The sequence below is a fragment of the Belonocnema kinseyi genome, chromosome 5 (genome assembly GCF_010883055.1).
Source record: "Belonocnema kinseyi isolate 2016_QV_RU_SX_M_011 chromosome 5, B_treatae_v1, whole genome shotgun sequence".
Lineage (NCBI taxonomy): Eukaryota > Metazoa > Arthropoda > Insecta > Hymenoptera > Cynipidae > Belonocnema > Belonocnema kinseyi.
Genome location: NC_046661.1, coordinates 79626265 through 79642323, shown reverse-complemented (window position 1 = coordinate 79642323; position 16059 = coordinate 79626265). Strand labels below are relative to the sequence as shown.

The 16059-nt window shown below is 28.4% G+C and overlaps 1 protein-coding gene across 4 annotated transcripts in view; it reads right to left on the bottom strand.

Moving 5' to 3' along the window:
• Positions 1-16059, bottom strand: part of LOC117172579 — a 56164-nt gene that overhangs the window by 31058 nt on the left and 9047 nt on the right. Inside the window, exons 3-9 of one of the 4 annotated variants that reach the window (XM_033360651.1) lie at positions 15137-15280; positions 14876-15003; positions 14609-14782; positions 14318-14541; positions 13775-13915; positions 8097-8286; positions 7697-8024 (exon numbers count right to left, since the gene is read on the bottom strand). In XM_033360651.1, the coding sequence (XP_033216542.1) occupies positions 7697-8024; positions 8097-8286; positions 13775-13915; positions 14318-14541; positions 14609-14782; positions 14876-15003; positions 15137-15280 (1329 nt within the window). Of the gene's footprint in view, positions 1-7696; positions 8025-8096; positions 8287-13774; positions 13916-14317; positions 14542-14608; positions 14783-14875; positions 15051-15136; positions 15281-16059 lie in introns of all 4 variants that reach the window. The other 3 variants (XM_033360653.1, XM_033360652.1, XM_033360654.1) reach the window with 3 other exon arrangements.

Genomic DNA, 16059 nt, shown 5'->3' with positions numbered 1-16059 from the left:
CTTCCGAAAACGCACTTTTCTGAAGGATTAAAAAAACTTGAAAAGCGATTGACCAAGTGTATAGAGCTCCAAGGAGATTATGTTGAAAAATTAAAAAAAAATGTACCCAAAAAAATTGTTTTTATACTTCATTCTAAGGACTTATTGAACTACCCTCGTAACAAATGGAAACGAAGTCAACGGGAACGAAGAGGCCGAAATCGAGGAAGAGGTAACAGACGATGTTGGGAACACGAAACTGTGGAGCGAGTTGATAACGGGAATTCTGAATGAATGGTGGGATTCAAGAGTGCAAAATGAAATTAATAAATTTAAAATACAGATTCAAGAATTGAAAAGAGAAATAGAGGGAGGATTAGGAAAAGAAGGCACTACTTCGGCTCTGAGAAAAGCGAAAGAACGCGAGAGGAAACAAGTTGAAGAGCTGTCAGCTGTGAAAAAAGAATTAACGAGAATAAGATAACTGTTTGGGCTGATAACAAAGGATAAGAATAAAGTAAGAAGCAGAGAGAACTCAAGGAAAAGTAGGGATGGGGATGAACCACAGAGGGTCGATCATGACAGATCTGAATCTCGGGAGGAAAAAGAAGAAACCCCGAAGGTTAATAGGAACGAACAAAATTTACCAGAAAAACTTAGAACGGATGAGCTGGAGTATGAACTTGGGGAAGAAGAAAAAGAAGAAACAACATCATAGTACGAGTATTTAGATCTAGAGGAAGAGATTTAGGAGAGGAAATAAAAACAACTTTGCTGGGCTTGGCGGGAGTTAATATTCAGAACAAAAGTCTAAGACCAATAGCTGGTGGAGTCTTGATCAAACTGGATTCATGGGGTACAAAAAGGCGATTACTGCCCAATAAGCATAAACTTTGTGGGACAAAATCTTTGTGGACGACGGTATAGCGTGCAGAGAGCAGTAGATCCAGGAATCCAGGAATGTAAAAATGGTGGAGTGGGAGTTTGGAATTGTGATTAGTGCAGATGGACTAGGAAACTGGGGAAATAAAGTGAATATTCTATCTATTTATAATAATGCAGGGCTTTCAAGAGTGATTGTAAAACTAAGATAAGTTGTAGAAAATATGCAGGAGAATGGACAGAGAGTAATTATTTTAGGGGACTGGAATGCGAGGATAAGAGAGGAGATATGTGGTGGCAAAATGAACACAGATTTAGCTACGAACTATCATAGAAGCAGGGAATCCGAAGACAAAACTGTAAACGCAGAAGGAACCAAATTGTTAAAATTTTTTGAGGAAATGGGACTAATGATTATGAATGCGAGGATTGGTAATGATTGCAAAGGGAAGTGGATGCATCTCGGAGAGGATGGGGGTTCGGTTATCGACAGAGAAGAGGAGGCCAATAAGAACCTAGAGAGAGGAGTTGAGGTGATTTTAGCGCAGAAAATACAGGGAGATTGGGGGAAAATAAAAAGGACATCATATTGCAGCGAATATAAAAGTTGGAAATCCCAATTGGGTAGGGAGGAATACTGGGAGGACGAAAAAATAAGTGAGAGAGATAAAGAACAATGGGCACGGTAAAGATGCGGGAATGTGGGGAAAGCAGGAAAGTGGAAAACCGAACCTCGCCCTCTGCGAGTATGCTAGGGGCTTTGAAAAAGAAGTTTGAAAAAGAAGCCACAAAAAAAATTAAATTATTTTGTAAGATTCCCTGTCGCGATCTCAAAATGATAATTCCTCGTTAAAATGCCGTGTTCTAATTGCCAAAATTATATTTTTTTACTGCAATTCAAAATCCCAACTCAGAATTAAAAATATTTCAGAAAATTACCTTTCCCAAGATCCAAATTATAGTTATTTAATAACGAATTGTTTTTATTCTCATTTTGGAAGAATTGAAAAAGTATAAAATGAATTTTTGTTTTTGAGACATAATTTATTGAATATCGAGAAACCTCCTTTACACAATAATTTTAAAAACGTGTTAAAAATCAGCCTATCTTTATATAATATATTGATGTATAAAATGTACATTTTTACATACATACAATGTCATTATGCATTCAGAAAAAAAATTTCTTGAACCAACAAATTGTTTTCTTGGATATAGGAAAATTTGCTTGATTCCAAAAATTTTTGGATGATTCAACAAAATATTTCACTATCCTTACCATTTTTTTGTCAACTTTTGTGCTTATTATACAAGGAAAACCTTATGGTTTAAGCAAAAAAAAAAAAACTAAAAAAAAAACGAAAATAAAATGTATTTGAAAATCTTCTTTCTTTTATAAGAGCCAGCTGTATTTTCAAACGTCTTTCAATATCATTCCTATCACTGGTTCAGCTATACATTTTTTCCATTCCGTTTTACAATCTTCTTCTTCTCAAAACTTTTTATTGATTATGCAAATAATGGAAAAATGAGAATATTTTTAAGTATTATGCACCAGAAGTTAAGTATCACTTTAAGTATTTCGTTAAAAGCTCAACAATAGTTGGCTTAGTATAAACCCTTAAATAACTGATTTACTTTAACTTTTGTAAGTACAATAACTAATACCATTAATTTTCTAGTGCGAATGTCAATTTGTACTTTCAATTTCTGAATCTTCTAAGTTTGATTTTGACTATTAACTTCTTTAAACTTGATAAATTTTAATTTTGACGATATAAAACACTTTTTATCAGTTTCTACTTTTGAGGATTTTCACTGTTAATATTTTTTCTTTTCCGTTGATTTGAGCACCATGACTCAATGGTCCAGGAAATGACCGTCATGTATGTGAAAATGTTTAAACAATGAAGAGTGACTGCATAATCTCCCAAGGAATCTCTCAGCCATCCAACAATTGGCCCCACACAAACAAAAACTAGACCACTTGTAACCAATTGAAGACCAGAAGCTGCTGCTAATCTGGATAATGGTACATGTGTTGGAATCACCAGTGCCATAAAAATTGTCCTCATAGCTTTTCCAGTTCCCATCAAAACTGCTACTGCTATTGAGATTTGAAAACTGTGGACGTGGGCTAAGACTGTAGATGATAAATTGAAAATTTTTATTATGAAGGATGGTATAGAAGGTTTGATACTATCTGTGGTAACGGATAGTATCAGACCATTGTCGAATGACCTATTAAAAATTAGACTTGCGTTTAAAAGATGATAGCGCTCTCCAGAAAATAGATAAGAATATTTATAAAAAACAGTTGGAAAGCTAATTACATTCTGCCTTAAATGAAGCTTTGTTAAAATAATTAAGCGTTGTGGATGTTAAATAATCACGTGAGAAACACAATAAAAATCGCGATTTTTAAAGATTGTCAGAAGCTAGAAAAATTAATTTCTTTATTTCTTGATTTGATATTTATAAGTTATCTTTATGATTTAACCTTTATTTGAGTCATTAAGTATTGAAAAATCTTCACGGATATATAAAATCACTTTTATGTGTTATTATATGTCCGATACTATCTGTTGCAATGAAAAGTATCAGACCATTGTCGGATGACCTATTAAAAATTAGCCTTGACTTTGAAAGGTTATAGCGCCTTCCAAAAAATATATACAAATATTTATAAAATATAGTTGGAAAGCTCATTAAATTCTGCATTAAATAAACCACGATTGACGTAATTTGGCATTATGGGTGTTGAACAATAACGTAAGGGAGACCAAAATAAAATGTAGATTTTTAAGAAATTTTAGAGGCTCAATTTCAATTCATGACAGGGACAAGGAAAATGAATTTATGAATTTATTAATTTAATATTTTATAAAAGTTATCTTTACGAATCATACTTTACTTAAGTTATTAAATAATAAAAGATCTTTACGATTTTATAAAATAATGTTTATGTCTGATTATCAATCCGATACTATCTGCTGCAATGCATTGTATCGAATCATTGTCGGATGACCTATTAAAAATTAGACTGGACTTTGAAAGATTATGGCGCTCTCTAGAAAATAGACACAAATATTTATAAAAAACAGTTGGAAAGCTTATTAAATTCTGATTAAAATGCATCTATGTCAAAGTAATTTGGCATTGTGGGTATTGGATAATTACGTGAGAAAGATCAAAATTAATTTTCAAGATTGGAAGGACCTAAGAAAATGAATGTCTGAATTTAATAATTTAATTTTTTGCAAAAGTTATCTTTAAGATTTATCCTTTATTTAACTGACTAAATATTGAAAAATCTGCTTGCACTTATAAAATAATTTGTATATGTAATTATCTACCTGATAAAATCTGTTGCAATGTATAGCATCAAACCATACACGGATGACATATCAAAAATTAGCCCTTAACTTTGAAATAGTATCGCGCTTTCCAGAATGTAGATACAAATATTTATAATAAACAGTTGGAGAGCTTATTAAATTCTGCGTGAAATGCACTTCAGTTTACTTAATTTGGCATTGTGGGTGTTAAATAATCATGTGGGGCACACCAAATAAAATGTAGACTTTCAAGAAATTTTGGTAGCTCAACTTCAATTATTGACAGGGGCTGGGAAAACTAATTTATTAATTTATTAATTTGATATTTTAGGAAAGTTATCTTCACAAATTATTTTTTCATTTCATTCATTGAAAAATCTTTGCGGGTTCATGAAATAACAACTTTTATAAGCGATCAACTATCCGATACTATCTGTCGCGATAAATAGTATCGGACCATTGTCGAATGATCTAATGAAAATTAGCCTTGACATTGATAGATTATAGCGCTCTCCATGAAATAGGTACAAATATTTATTAAGAACATTTGGAAAGCTCAATAAATTCTGCGTTAAATCAACCTTAGTTAAAGTACTATGGCATTTTAGGCATTGTATAATAACGTGAGAAATCAAAAAATTTCCATTTTCTAGGATTAGGAAGAACTAGGAAAATGAATTTCTTAATTCCTTAATTTGATATTTTACAAAAGTTATCTTCAGGATTTATTCTTTATTTGAGTTATTAAATATTGAAAAATCTTCACGGATTTATAAAATGATTTTTAGGTATGATTATATATCCGATACGATCTGTTGCAATGGATAGTAGAAGACTATTGTCGGATGACCTATTACAAATTGGCCTTGACTTTAAAATAGTATAGCGTTCTCCAGAAAATAGATACACATATTTAAAAAAAACATTTCGAAAGTTAATTAAATTCTGCGTTAAATGAACCTCAGTCGAAGTAATTTGGCATAATAGGTATTAAAAATAGCTTCAATTCTTCGCAGGAGCTGAGAAAATGAATTTCTTAATTTCCTGATTTAAATTTACAAAAGTTATCTTTATGATTTATCCTTTATTTGAGTCATCAGATATTAAAAAATCTTCACGAATTTATGAAATAATTTTCATGCGTGATTGTCTTACAATACTATCTGTTGCAATTGATAGTATCAGACCATTGTCGGATGACTTATTAAAAATTAGCATTGACTTTAAAAGATAATAGCGCCCTCCAGAAAATAGAGCCAAATATGTATAAAAAACAGTTGAAAAACTCATTAAATTCTGCATTAAATCAAGGCTAGTTCAAGTAATTGGGCCTAATAGTATTCCAAAAATCTTTTGATTATTTTTGTGATTTTTTAAAAAAAAATGTCAATTTTTTAAAGAAATTTCTAAAAGATAGAATAAAGTGATTTTCATTCCATGGAAAACCCAAAACATTTCAAAAATATCTGATAATGAATCGAAATTTTTGATTATTTTTGTATTTTTTGGGCTGCCGTGACTGATATTATCTTTACTAGAAAGAAAAAATATTATTTTAAATATATCAAACACATTAAAATTTTAATGTGAATTATAGCTGTTTTTAATTTTTACTGTTTTAAAATTAATTGCACTTCAAAAATTAGTTTTTCATTAAATTTTTTTTAATGAAACAGTTAAATTTTCATTTAAAAAAATGAATTTGCAACTGAAAAAATTAATTTGTTACAAAAAATGAATTAGTTTAATTTTCTGTTAAAAAAAATTATTTTGAACCCAAAAAAAAAGGATATTTGAACAAAATTTTTGAATTTTCAACAAAAGCTAATCAATTTTAAATTTAAATTAAACAAGTTTTTAATAAAATATTTAAGTTTCATCAGAAGAAGTGGACTCGTAACTTTAAAATGTAAAATTAATTTGTACAAAAAATGAAATAGTTCAATTTTCAGTTAAGAAATAAATATGAAAAAAGGAGAATTAAACAAAATATAAAAATTTTCAACAAACAACAAATGAATCTTCAACTGAAATATTAATTTTTAACAACCGAAAAATTGTTTTAACAAATTAGTTAAATTTTTACCCAAAGAAACAAATTTTTAACTAAAATAAATGAATTCAGTTAAAAAAAATTGATTGGCAAGAGAATAAAAACGAATCCTTAACAAATTAGATGAATTTTCAACCGAAAAATTATTTCTCAACCGAAAAGATGAATTTTGAATTGAAATATTAACTTTTAACGACCAACAATTTTTGTAAACCATCAGTTACATTTTTAACAAAGTAGTTTCATTTTTATCTAAAGAAATTAATTTTAAAAGAAACCAATGAATTTGCAAAAAATCATGTTTTGAAAGTCAATTTTTAAACACACATTGAAAGTCTTAAGCGAAAAATAATTTTTAAACCAAAAAGATTAATTGTTAAGATTATGATTAATTTTCCACCGAAAGAGAGGAATTTTTATGCAAAAATGGCCACTTGAACTTTAGGTTAATCAATTTTTAAATTTTTAATTTTTAATTTTAAACCAAAGAGACGAATTTTTAACCAACAACGTAAAATGTAAATCTGAAATGTAAAGGGATTCAAAATATTTTTAAACCTTTAACAATTTCCGAAAATTTGTAAAATATTTTTAAATATTATCCAGCGTCTTTAATTTTTTAATATCTTTCAAACTGAGACACATTTTTTATCATATTGTACAAAATCCTGTATAAAAACTTCTTAGAGATTTTCTACATATATTTCCGATTTATCTGAAATTTTGAGACATTTTTTTCAACTTTCTCGAGACACATAGGAAAATTATATTTGTATGAACTTAAATGAAACAAAGAAACCCAAAAAATAAATATTTATTCGAAATTTGCATTTGTATTGAGCATTATTTTTTCCTTCAATCTATAATTTGACTCAACACTTTTTGTCCTTCTTGACTAAAAAATTCAGTTTTTTATACTTTTTTTTTAATGTTCATTTAAAAGCCTTTTGAAATATTTTTTTTGTAATAAATCCCTTGAAAATTCATTGTTGATTCAAAAATTAATTTATCAAATAAAAATTTAACTATTTGAATAAAAATTAAATATTGTGTTGAACTTTTTTTTTGGATTGAAAATTTAACTGTTTTGTAGAAAATTCCCTTTTTTGTATAAATTTATGTTGTTGACAAATCGTCTTTTTTATTTAATTCAACAGATGAATTACTTTCTTGAAAGTTTTTTTTTTTTGTTGTTGTTGAAGATTAATTAACTTTGCTCAAAATTCATTTTTGGATTAAATATTTAATTTACAATTTAATTCGCAATTTAATTGAAAATTATTTTTTGTAAATAAAAATTAGACTATTCCATTTATTATTAAAAATTGATTGTTTTAGTTTGAAAATTCAACTATTTTTCGGAAAATGTTTATCATTTATATAAGGAAATAAAAGAAAAGAAAGGAATAAATAAAATAAAAATAAAACAAAAGAATAAATTTACCTATTCGTCCAACAGCCAATCCACTGACACCTAGTAAAAAGAATGACCTATTTTCCCATCCAATAAAGGTCGCAATGAAAGGTATAATAATTCTTGTGAACACATCCACACCACCAAGAATAGACATAAATGTCGCAACCTGCAATTTCGTAAAGCCATATTCCCCAAGTATAAATGGAGTCAGAAGAGCAAAATTTAATTCCGTAAAGTTGGCAAATGTGATTCCCAACATGAGATTCACGTAAATTGGGTCTCGCAGAAGATCTAGATCAAAGAATATGACTATAGAATGTCCTATTCGTTTCAGCCAGTACTTCAAATTTTTTGTCTGTAAAATTATTTATTTTATTAATTGAATTTCAACCGTGCCTATATGTTTCTTAAAAATTTGTTTATGTACCTTCCTAGGTTCGTGTACATTGGTAGAAGACTCTTCTGCCACAGCAAGAGAATTATTTAATTCTGGCTCAACATTGTTTATTCTCACATGGTCGCCATCTCCGGTTTCATTTGTTTCATTAAGTGCGTCTAGAGATATTTCCATAGCGTTAGAAGGTTTCTTTTTTTTATTTTCAGTCTCGTTTGTTACTCTGAAATACAATTTATATGAAATACTTTTTAAATATTATATTATTGATATGAATTTCTACACGAGAGGTATCTTCGAACCTCTTGAAACTTCAAAATAAAAACATTAAGGAAAGAGCAATGATTTAAAGTATTTAACAAAATAAATTCTTTAAAATTTTTGCAACCGAAGGATCTTGATACAGCTCTGAACATAGAACAAAAGGTCCGGTTAAGATAAAAATTAATTCAACACATGGACAGTTTTGTTCAAATTAAGGAAAGAGCAATGATTCAAAGTATTTAACAAAATAAATTCTTGGAAGTTTTTGCAACCGAAGGCTCTTTATGCATCTCTGAACATAGAAAAAAGGTGTGGTTATAACAAAAATTAATTGAACCCGTAAAAGCTGTTGCTAAAATTAAGGAAAGAGCAATGATTCAAAGTATTTGACAAAATAAATTTTTTTAAGTTTTTAAGGCCGAAGGCAAGGATACATATCTGAACATAAAACAAAAGGTCTGTTTAAGATAAAACTTATTTTAAACCTTAAAAACGTTTGTCAAAGTTAAGGGACGAGCAATGATTCAAAGTATTTTAGAAAATAAATTCTTCAAAATTTCTATAGCTGAAGACTCTCTTGAAACTTCAAAATAAGAACATTAAGGAAAGAGCAATGATTTAAAGTATTTAACAAAATAAATTCTTCAAAGTTTTTGCAACCGAAGGATCTTGATACAGCTCTGAGCATAGAACAAAAGGTCCGGTTATGATAAAAATTAATTTAACACATGGACAGTTTTGTTCAAATTAAGGAAAGAGCAATGATTCAAAGTATTTAACAAAATAAATTCTTGGAAGTTTTTGCAACCGAAGGCTCTTTACGCATTTCTGAACATAGAACAAAAGGTGCGGTTATGATAAAAATTAATTCAAACCGTAGAAGCTGTTGCTAAAATTAAGGAAAGAGCAATGATTCAAAGTATTTAACAAAATAAATTTCAAAAAATTTTTTAAATCGAAGGCCCTTGATACATATCTGAACATAAAACAAAAGGTCTGATAAGTATAAAACTTAATTGAAACCTTAAAAACTTTTGTCAAAGTTAAGAAACGAGCAATGATTCAAAGTATTTTAGAAAATAAATGGTTCAAAATTTCTATAGCTGAAGACTCTTGATACACCTTGAAATATAGAACAAAGGGTCCAGTTAAGATAAAAATTAATTAAACCCGTGAAAAATGTTTTTAAAATTAAGGTGTTAAGCCACTATAGAGAACGAAAAAATATGAAAATTTCGGGAATTTTTGTTGGTTTAATGAAAAGATCAATTAAAATGTTGTAAAATGGGATTGATAATACTAATAGTAAAGTACAGAGAATATTCTTGTCAAATTCGTTCATGACAAAATGGCGGCTGCGCAACTTTTCTCCGTCGGCTTCTTTTTTTTTAAGGTGTCGTCGACCGGAAACCTAACTCCCGCAATCTTTGGCTTGGATAAAAGGAAACAAAGTTTTTTCGATTCTATAGAACAACAGCAAGAGACCTACGTAGGATTTTTTCCGACACATTGATTTTTCGCGACATTATGCACTTTTTAAAAAATTCTAAAATTTATTGAAAAAATCGTTAAAAATTGTTTATGAAACAAACACTATGCAATATAAAAAAGTTACGTACGTCGTTGAAGAAAGTAATTTGGAATATATATTTAAAATTTCAGATCGATCAGTGAGGATTTTTACGAGTACTCTGAAATCATCGGGGCATACCCGAGGGGCGTTGCATAAAAATTAAAAATTTGGTCACTTTGACATTTTTTCCGCCCTCCATCTTTTGGTATATTATTATTAAGACCCTAAAACGTCTTTTAAGCAAAAAAAACGTTGATTTTTTGAAAATTCTACAGTGGTTTTACACCTTTAGGGAAAAGCAATGATTTAAAGAATTGAACAAAATAAATTCTGTCAAGTTTTTACAACTGAAGGCTCTCGATGCATCTCTGAACATAGAACAGAAGGTCCAGTTAAAATAAAAATTAATTTAACCCATATAAAATGTTGTTAAAATTAAGGAAAGAGCAATGATTTAAAGTATTTGACAAAATAAATTCTTCAAAGTGTTTACAACTGAAGGCTCTTGATACATATCTGAACATAGAACAAAAGGTCTCGTAAAAATAAAAAAAACTTGATTTAACCCGCATAAACTTTTGTTGAAATTAAGGAAAAGGCAATGATTCAAAGTATTTAACAAAATAAAATTCTTTAATGTTTTTACGACCGAAGGCTCTTGATACATCTCGGAACATATATCAAAAGGTCTGATTAAGATAAACATTAATTAAACCCGTCAGTACTTTTGTTCAAATTAAGGAAAGAGCAATGATTCAAAGTATTTTACAAAATAAATGTTTCAACGCCTTTAAAACTGAAGGCTTATAATACATCTTTGAATTTAAAAGAAAAGGTCTGGTTAGAGGGTGGCCGTTTTAATCAAAGAAAAAAATTCTCCCTTATTTCCCGGTTTTTCCCGGTTCGCAAACGTTTTTGACGGTCAATCATATTTTAAAAATCGAAAACTAAATGCAAAAATCGCTCATTCGAAATAATAAAAACTGAACTGCAAATTAAGCACTCCAAGTATAACTCTTAAGTCTTAAACTTTTAAATTGAAAAGTTAAAAATTTGTTTCCTTCAACAATTGTGTATTCAGATACTCATTAATTTACACGTATAAAAAGGAAGCTACTGAAAAATATTAACTGGACAATTTTTAATCAGACGCAGTTAAACTGTAAATTAAAAATTTTGAACTTTTATAAATTGTAGAGTTCAAAGATTCAGAATCCGTTCCCAAAATATAAATCCACGTTATCATTTACAATGCTCTAAATTGAAGAATCAATCAATGAATTTACAAATGTTTAAAATTATACCATTTGAGCATTTTCAAATTCTATTCATAGCTCAGAATTGGTTAAAAACTAAAAAATTCTCTGTTTAAATCAGAAATTTTAACTCTTTTCGAAAAGTTTCCTGTTCAAATCCAGAATTTTAATTTTTTTCGAATATTCTCCATTTTAGCTAAGGTTTAGAATTCTTGTCTAAAATCCCCTGTTCTAATTCATAATTTAAATTTTGTTCAAAAATACCTCGTTTCAACTCAGAATTATAATTATTTGAAAAAATTAAATTATCCATTCAGAATTGTTATTCTTGTAGATAAATTCCTATTCCAACTCAAAAGTGATTCATAATTTTTTTTAAATCCGGTTTCAGCTTAGAGTTAGAATTCATTCTTTTAAAAAATGCCCTGTTCCAGCTACGAATTTATTTAAATAAAAAATTCCCCGTTCCAAGACAGATTATAATTCTTTCGGATAAATAACAGTTTTAATTGATAATTGGTTAAAATTGTAAAATTCCCTGCTTCAACTCAAAATAAAAATTATTAGAGAAAATTTCCTGTTTCAATTCAGAATTTTTTTCCTTTTCAAAAATTGCCTGTACTATCTTTAAAATTTTTTTAATTCAAAAATTCCCGGTTCTAAATGAGAATTATTATTATTCTTAAATTATAAATTTGTAAAATATTGAAAATTCCCTGTTAAAATTAAAAGTTAAAATATTTTACTTTTAAATAGTTTAAAAATCATTAAAATGCTTCGAAATTTTATTTAAAAATTTTGGAACATCTACATTCTCTTAAAGTTTGTTTATTAAGATAACAAATCATTTTTAATTTACCTAGGATTCTTTTACAGCCTGTCAAAGTTTTAGAAAACTTAGAAATTTTGGTAATTTTTGGTGCGACTAGTCGGATTTTGTCGGTATACGTAGACCCTTCGTTTAAATTATTTGAAATCATTTCAAATTTTTAATTAATTAAAAGTTTTTTTAATCTTCTAAATATCTCTTCAATTTACTGATTTTTTTCTGAGAATAATAGGTATTCAATTGTTTTTTATACATTAAAATTCAAAAATTTGACTTATAAATTAAATTTGGTTAAATAGAAAAATTAAAATTGTGACGTTTAATTTATAATAACTGATGTTAAATGAATATTTAGATATTTCTAAATATTAAGTTACAGTTTATTTTCTTAATTGAAAAATTCAGAATTGCATGGTATAAAAATGGAATATCTTAACAGTGAAATTATATTTGAAATTTAATAAAAGCCTTTAATTACACATATATTATTTGAAGGTTATTTTTTAATAAAAAATAGTTTATAATGTTTCAATAGGACGTTTACATTTGTTTAACTGATAAGACTTTCCAATTGAAACAATTTAATTTTTAACATGAAACCAGGACATTATAAAATTGTTAATTGATTCCAAATCGTCTTGTATAATAAATTATTATTTACTTTTTAAATATTAAAGTGCAATTAATTTTTAAAAATCGTTAATAATTTATATTCACAGTGGATAAACTAAAAATATTTTTTATCCAATTTTATCGATTTTAAACGCTTTTAATTTTTAATGGTTAAATATTTTAAACTGCATTTAAAAATTTTTTTAATTAAAATGTGCGCTTAAGAATTAAATATCTAAAATGGAAAATTTTTAAACTGAAAGATTTTCGAATTACGCATTCTAAACTGAATAACATCATAATTGAAAAAGATCACAGTTCAACTAATTATTTAAAAAAAAACGATTGAAATCAAAGTTAGAAGGATATTTTTTTTTAATTTGTAAGATTCCCGGTAAAAAAAATCAGGGTCTTTTTTCGGTTTTTCCGGGTCTCATAATATTCCCGATCATTTCCGGGTTTTTCCCAGTTTTCCGGTCCAGGCCACACTGGGTTAAGATCCAAATTAACCCTGTAATAACCTTTTTTGAAATTTTTCTATTCTGCACAAGAAGTATCTTGGAATTTTTAAACCTAAAAACAAGATTAAGAAAAGAGCAATGATTCAAAGTATTTAACAAAATTATTACTTCAAAGTTTTTACAATCGAAGGATTTTGATACATCTCTAAACATAGAACAAAAGGTCCGCTTAAAATCTAAATTAATTAACCTAGTAAAAACTTTTGTTGAATTTGTTTGATTCTGCACAAGAATTATCTTGGAATTTTTAAACTTAAAAAGAAGATTGAGAAAAGAGCAATGATTCAAAGTAGTTAACAAAATTATTACTTCAAAGTTTTTACAACCGAAGGATCTTGATACATCTTTAAACATAGAACAAAAGGTCCGGTTAAAATCCAATTTACTTAACCTAGTAAAAACTTTTGTTGAATTTTTTTAACTTTGCACAAAAATGATCGTGAAATTCAAACTTCGAAATAAAAATATTAGGGAAAGAGCAATGATTTGAAGTATTTAACCAAATAAATTCTTTAAAATGTTAACAACTGAAGGCTCTTGATACATCTCTGAAGATAGAACAGAAGGTTGGTTAAGATAAAAATTAATTAACGTAGTGAAAAGTTTTGTTGAAATTTGTGTACTGAACTTTAGCATTCAAAGAAAATCAAAAGTACCTGTTTGCGGAAGAACTCAAGCCGATAGCACTGTTTTGTCCACTCAAACTTAGAGAACCCCGTCGGCTCCTTATGGAATTTTCCCTCTTGGAGGTCCTGTTGGAAGCCAGGGAAGCATTCGAAGCATTAAGCTTGGCAGACCTGTGACCCGAACAATGTTATCCTCTCGTAATTTATGTTATCAACCTATAAGAGGCACGTACGACCTTGTAATCATTCACTAACAATCATTTTTAAAGGAAACTACCAGGAAATAAATTCTTTTTTAATTAAAGGAATTGACCATTTCTAATATTAGGAAAGAAGCAATGATTTAAAGACCTTAACAAAATTAATTTCTACAAATTATTACATCTGAGGAATATTGGTACATCCCTTAACTTAGAAAAAGTGGTTTGGTTAAAATTCGAATTTATCAACTCTGTGAAAAGTTTTGTTGGTTAAGGTACTAAAAGGTGCTGTTTGAAGTACTAAACTTTGATGGTAAATTAATTAATTGTAACTTAACTAGTAATATATTTGAGGTATAGAATATGTATTTACCAGCCGTCATTTGCTAATGAAATCATAGGTGTTCCAGGCCCCATGACATCTATTCCGTAAGCACCATGTTCTTCATCATCATAGTATAAATATTGACTACCAAACACTTCTTTTGCGGAAAGAGGTTCACTCAGAGACATTTTTCTCGTACGAATTATATTTTCAAGAGATTTACTATGTTGTCCATTCAGAAGTTTTTCAGTTGCATCGTCTGAATCCTCTGGCTGAAATTTAAAAAAATATTTTTAAAATGGAGAAGCAATGAAAGAAGATACAATGGAAAATCCTTACCTTCTGATCCTTTTCTTCTAATTTTTCACTTTCTGGATCTATTTGTACCTTTTTTTTAACATGCCAGGAAACAGGTTGGAAAAAGAGGGAACAGACAACAGCATTAAAAGCAACACCTCCATAAATCAGAACAGTTCCTTCCATTCCGTAAAGTGGCATCAATTGAGTGATGATCTGAAAGTGAAGAAGGAATTTTATTATTATATCTTCTTCATTCTTATACTATTTTTAAATAAATTAATAAATTTGTTTAATAAATTAAATTACCAAAGGCATCACAATTGGTCCCATTCCTGTGCAGGTCCAGCTGAGTCCAGTAGCAATTCTCCTTTTTTCTTTGAAGTAGGTGTTGAGAGTCAAGGCATTGGCGGACATTGTCAACCCAATTCCAATACCTTGGAGGGAACGATGTTTGCGACTACTAGATAATATTTGCCTTTATCTGCATTTTAATTACAAAAATGATCCCTCAGAAAAGAATCTCAAATTCTGATTTTTTTCTGACTGATCAAAATTGGGAATACGTACCGTAGAGGACGGAAAAGAAAATCAGAAATCCAGTAAAACTCTCTGTTATTGAAAGAGCCGTAATCGAACAAGCACAAATTAATCCTCCAAATACTCCTATTTTTCTCGTACTGTATTTTCTAAAAAGGGGGCCATTCGCTAAACCTGAAAATTTTGTATTGAAATTAAATTTTCATTCTAACCTTAACTGTTGATTAAGAATTATAAATAGCCCAAACATCATCGAGAAAAATGCTTCTTTGACTAATACAAACATTTGTTTGATCCCATATCAAAGATAATATTTTTTTGAGTCAAACAACAGTGTATTTGAATAAAATAAATTTTGTAGAGTTGTTTTTTAGAAAAAAAATTCTTTTAAAACATAATCTCAAACGAAATCATCTTATGTAATGGAATTGCACAAAACAGAGTGAGAGGTTAGTTTGGTTGACTCTTTACTTTTTCTCCCTCGTTTTACTTGTTCTACAATAGTCTCTAATGAACCAATTAACACTGATGTTTAAAAAAAATTTCCTCGTTTAAAGCTTTTTGTGCCATTTAGTTTCACAATATGATTTTGTTAAAGATTATGTTTTAAAGGTGACAAAAAAATTCCTTTGAGAATGATGTTCGTTTTTGACTTTATGGTAAATTAAATTGAATACAATTACATTTTTTAAGTTTCGACACACAATGGTATTTTATTAATGCTATGATACATTACAATTTTTTACTGGGGCGCACTTAACAGAAAAAGCTGTATTTTAATTTTAATTAAAAAGTAATTGAAATTATGTTTGCATTAAAAATTATTTCTGCAAAATAAAACATAATTGTTTACTTTGATGACATTCTCGAATTTCAAAAGAAAATGGTTGGAAAAATTTGGAAAATATTCTTTTGAGTCCAAAAGTAAAATATAATTAAGGAATACCCAAAAA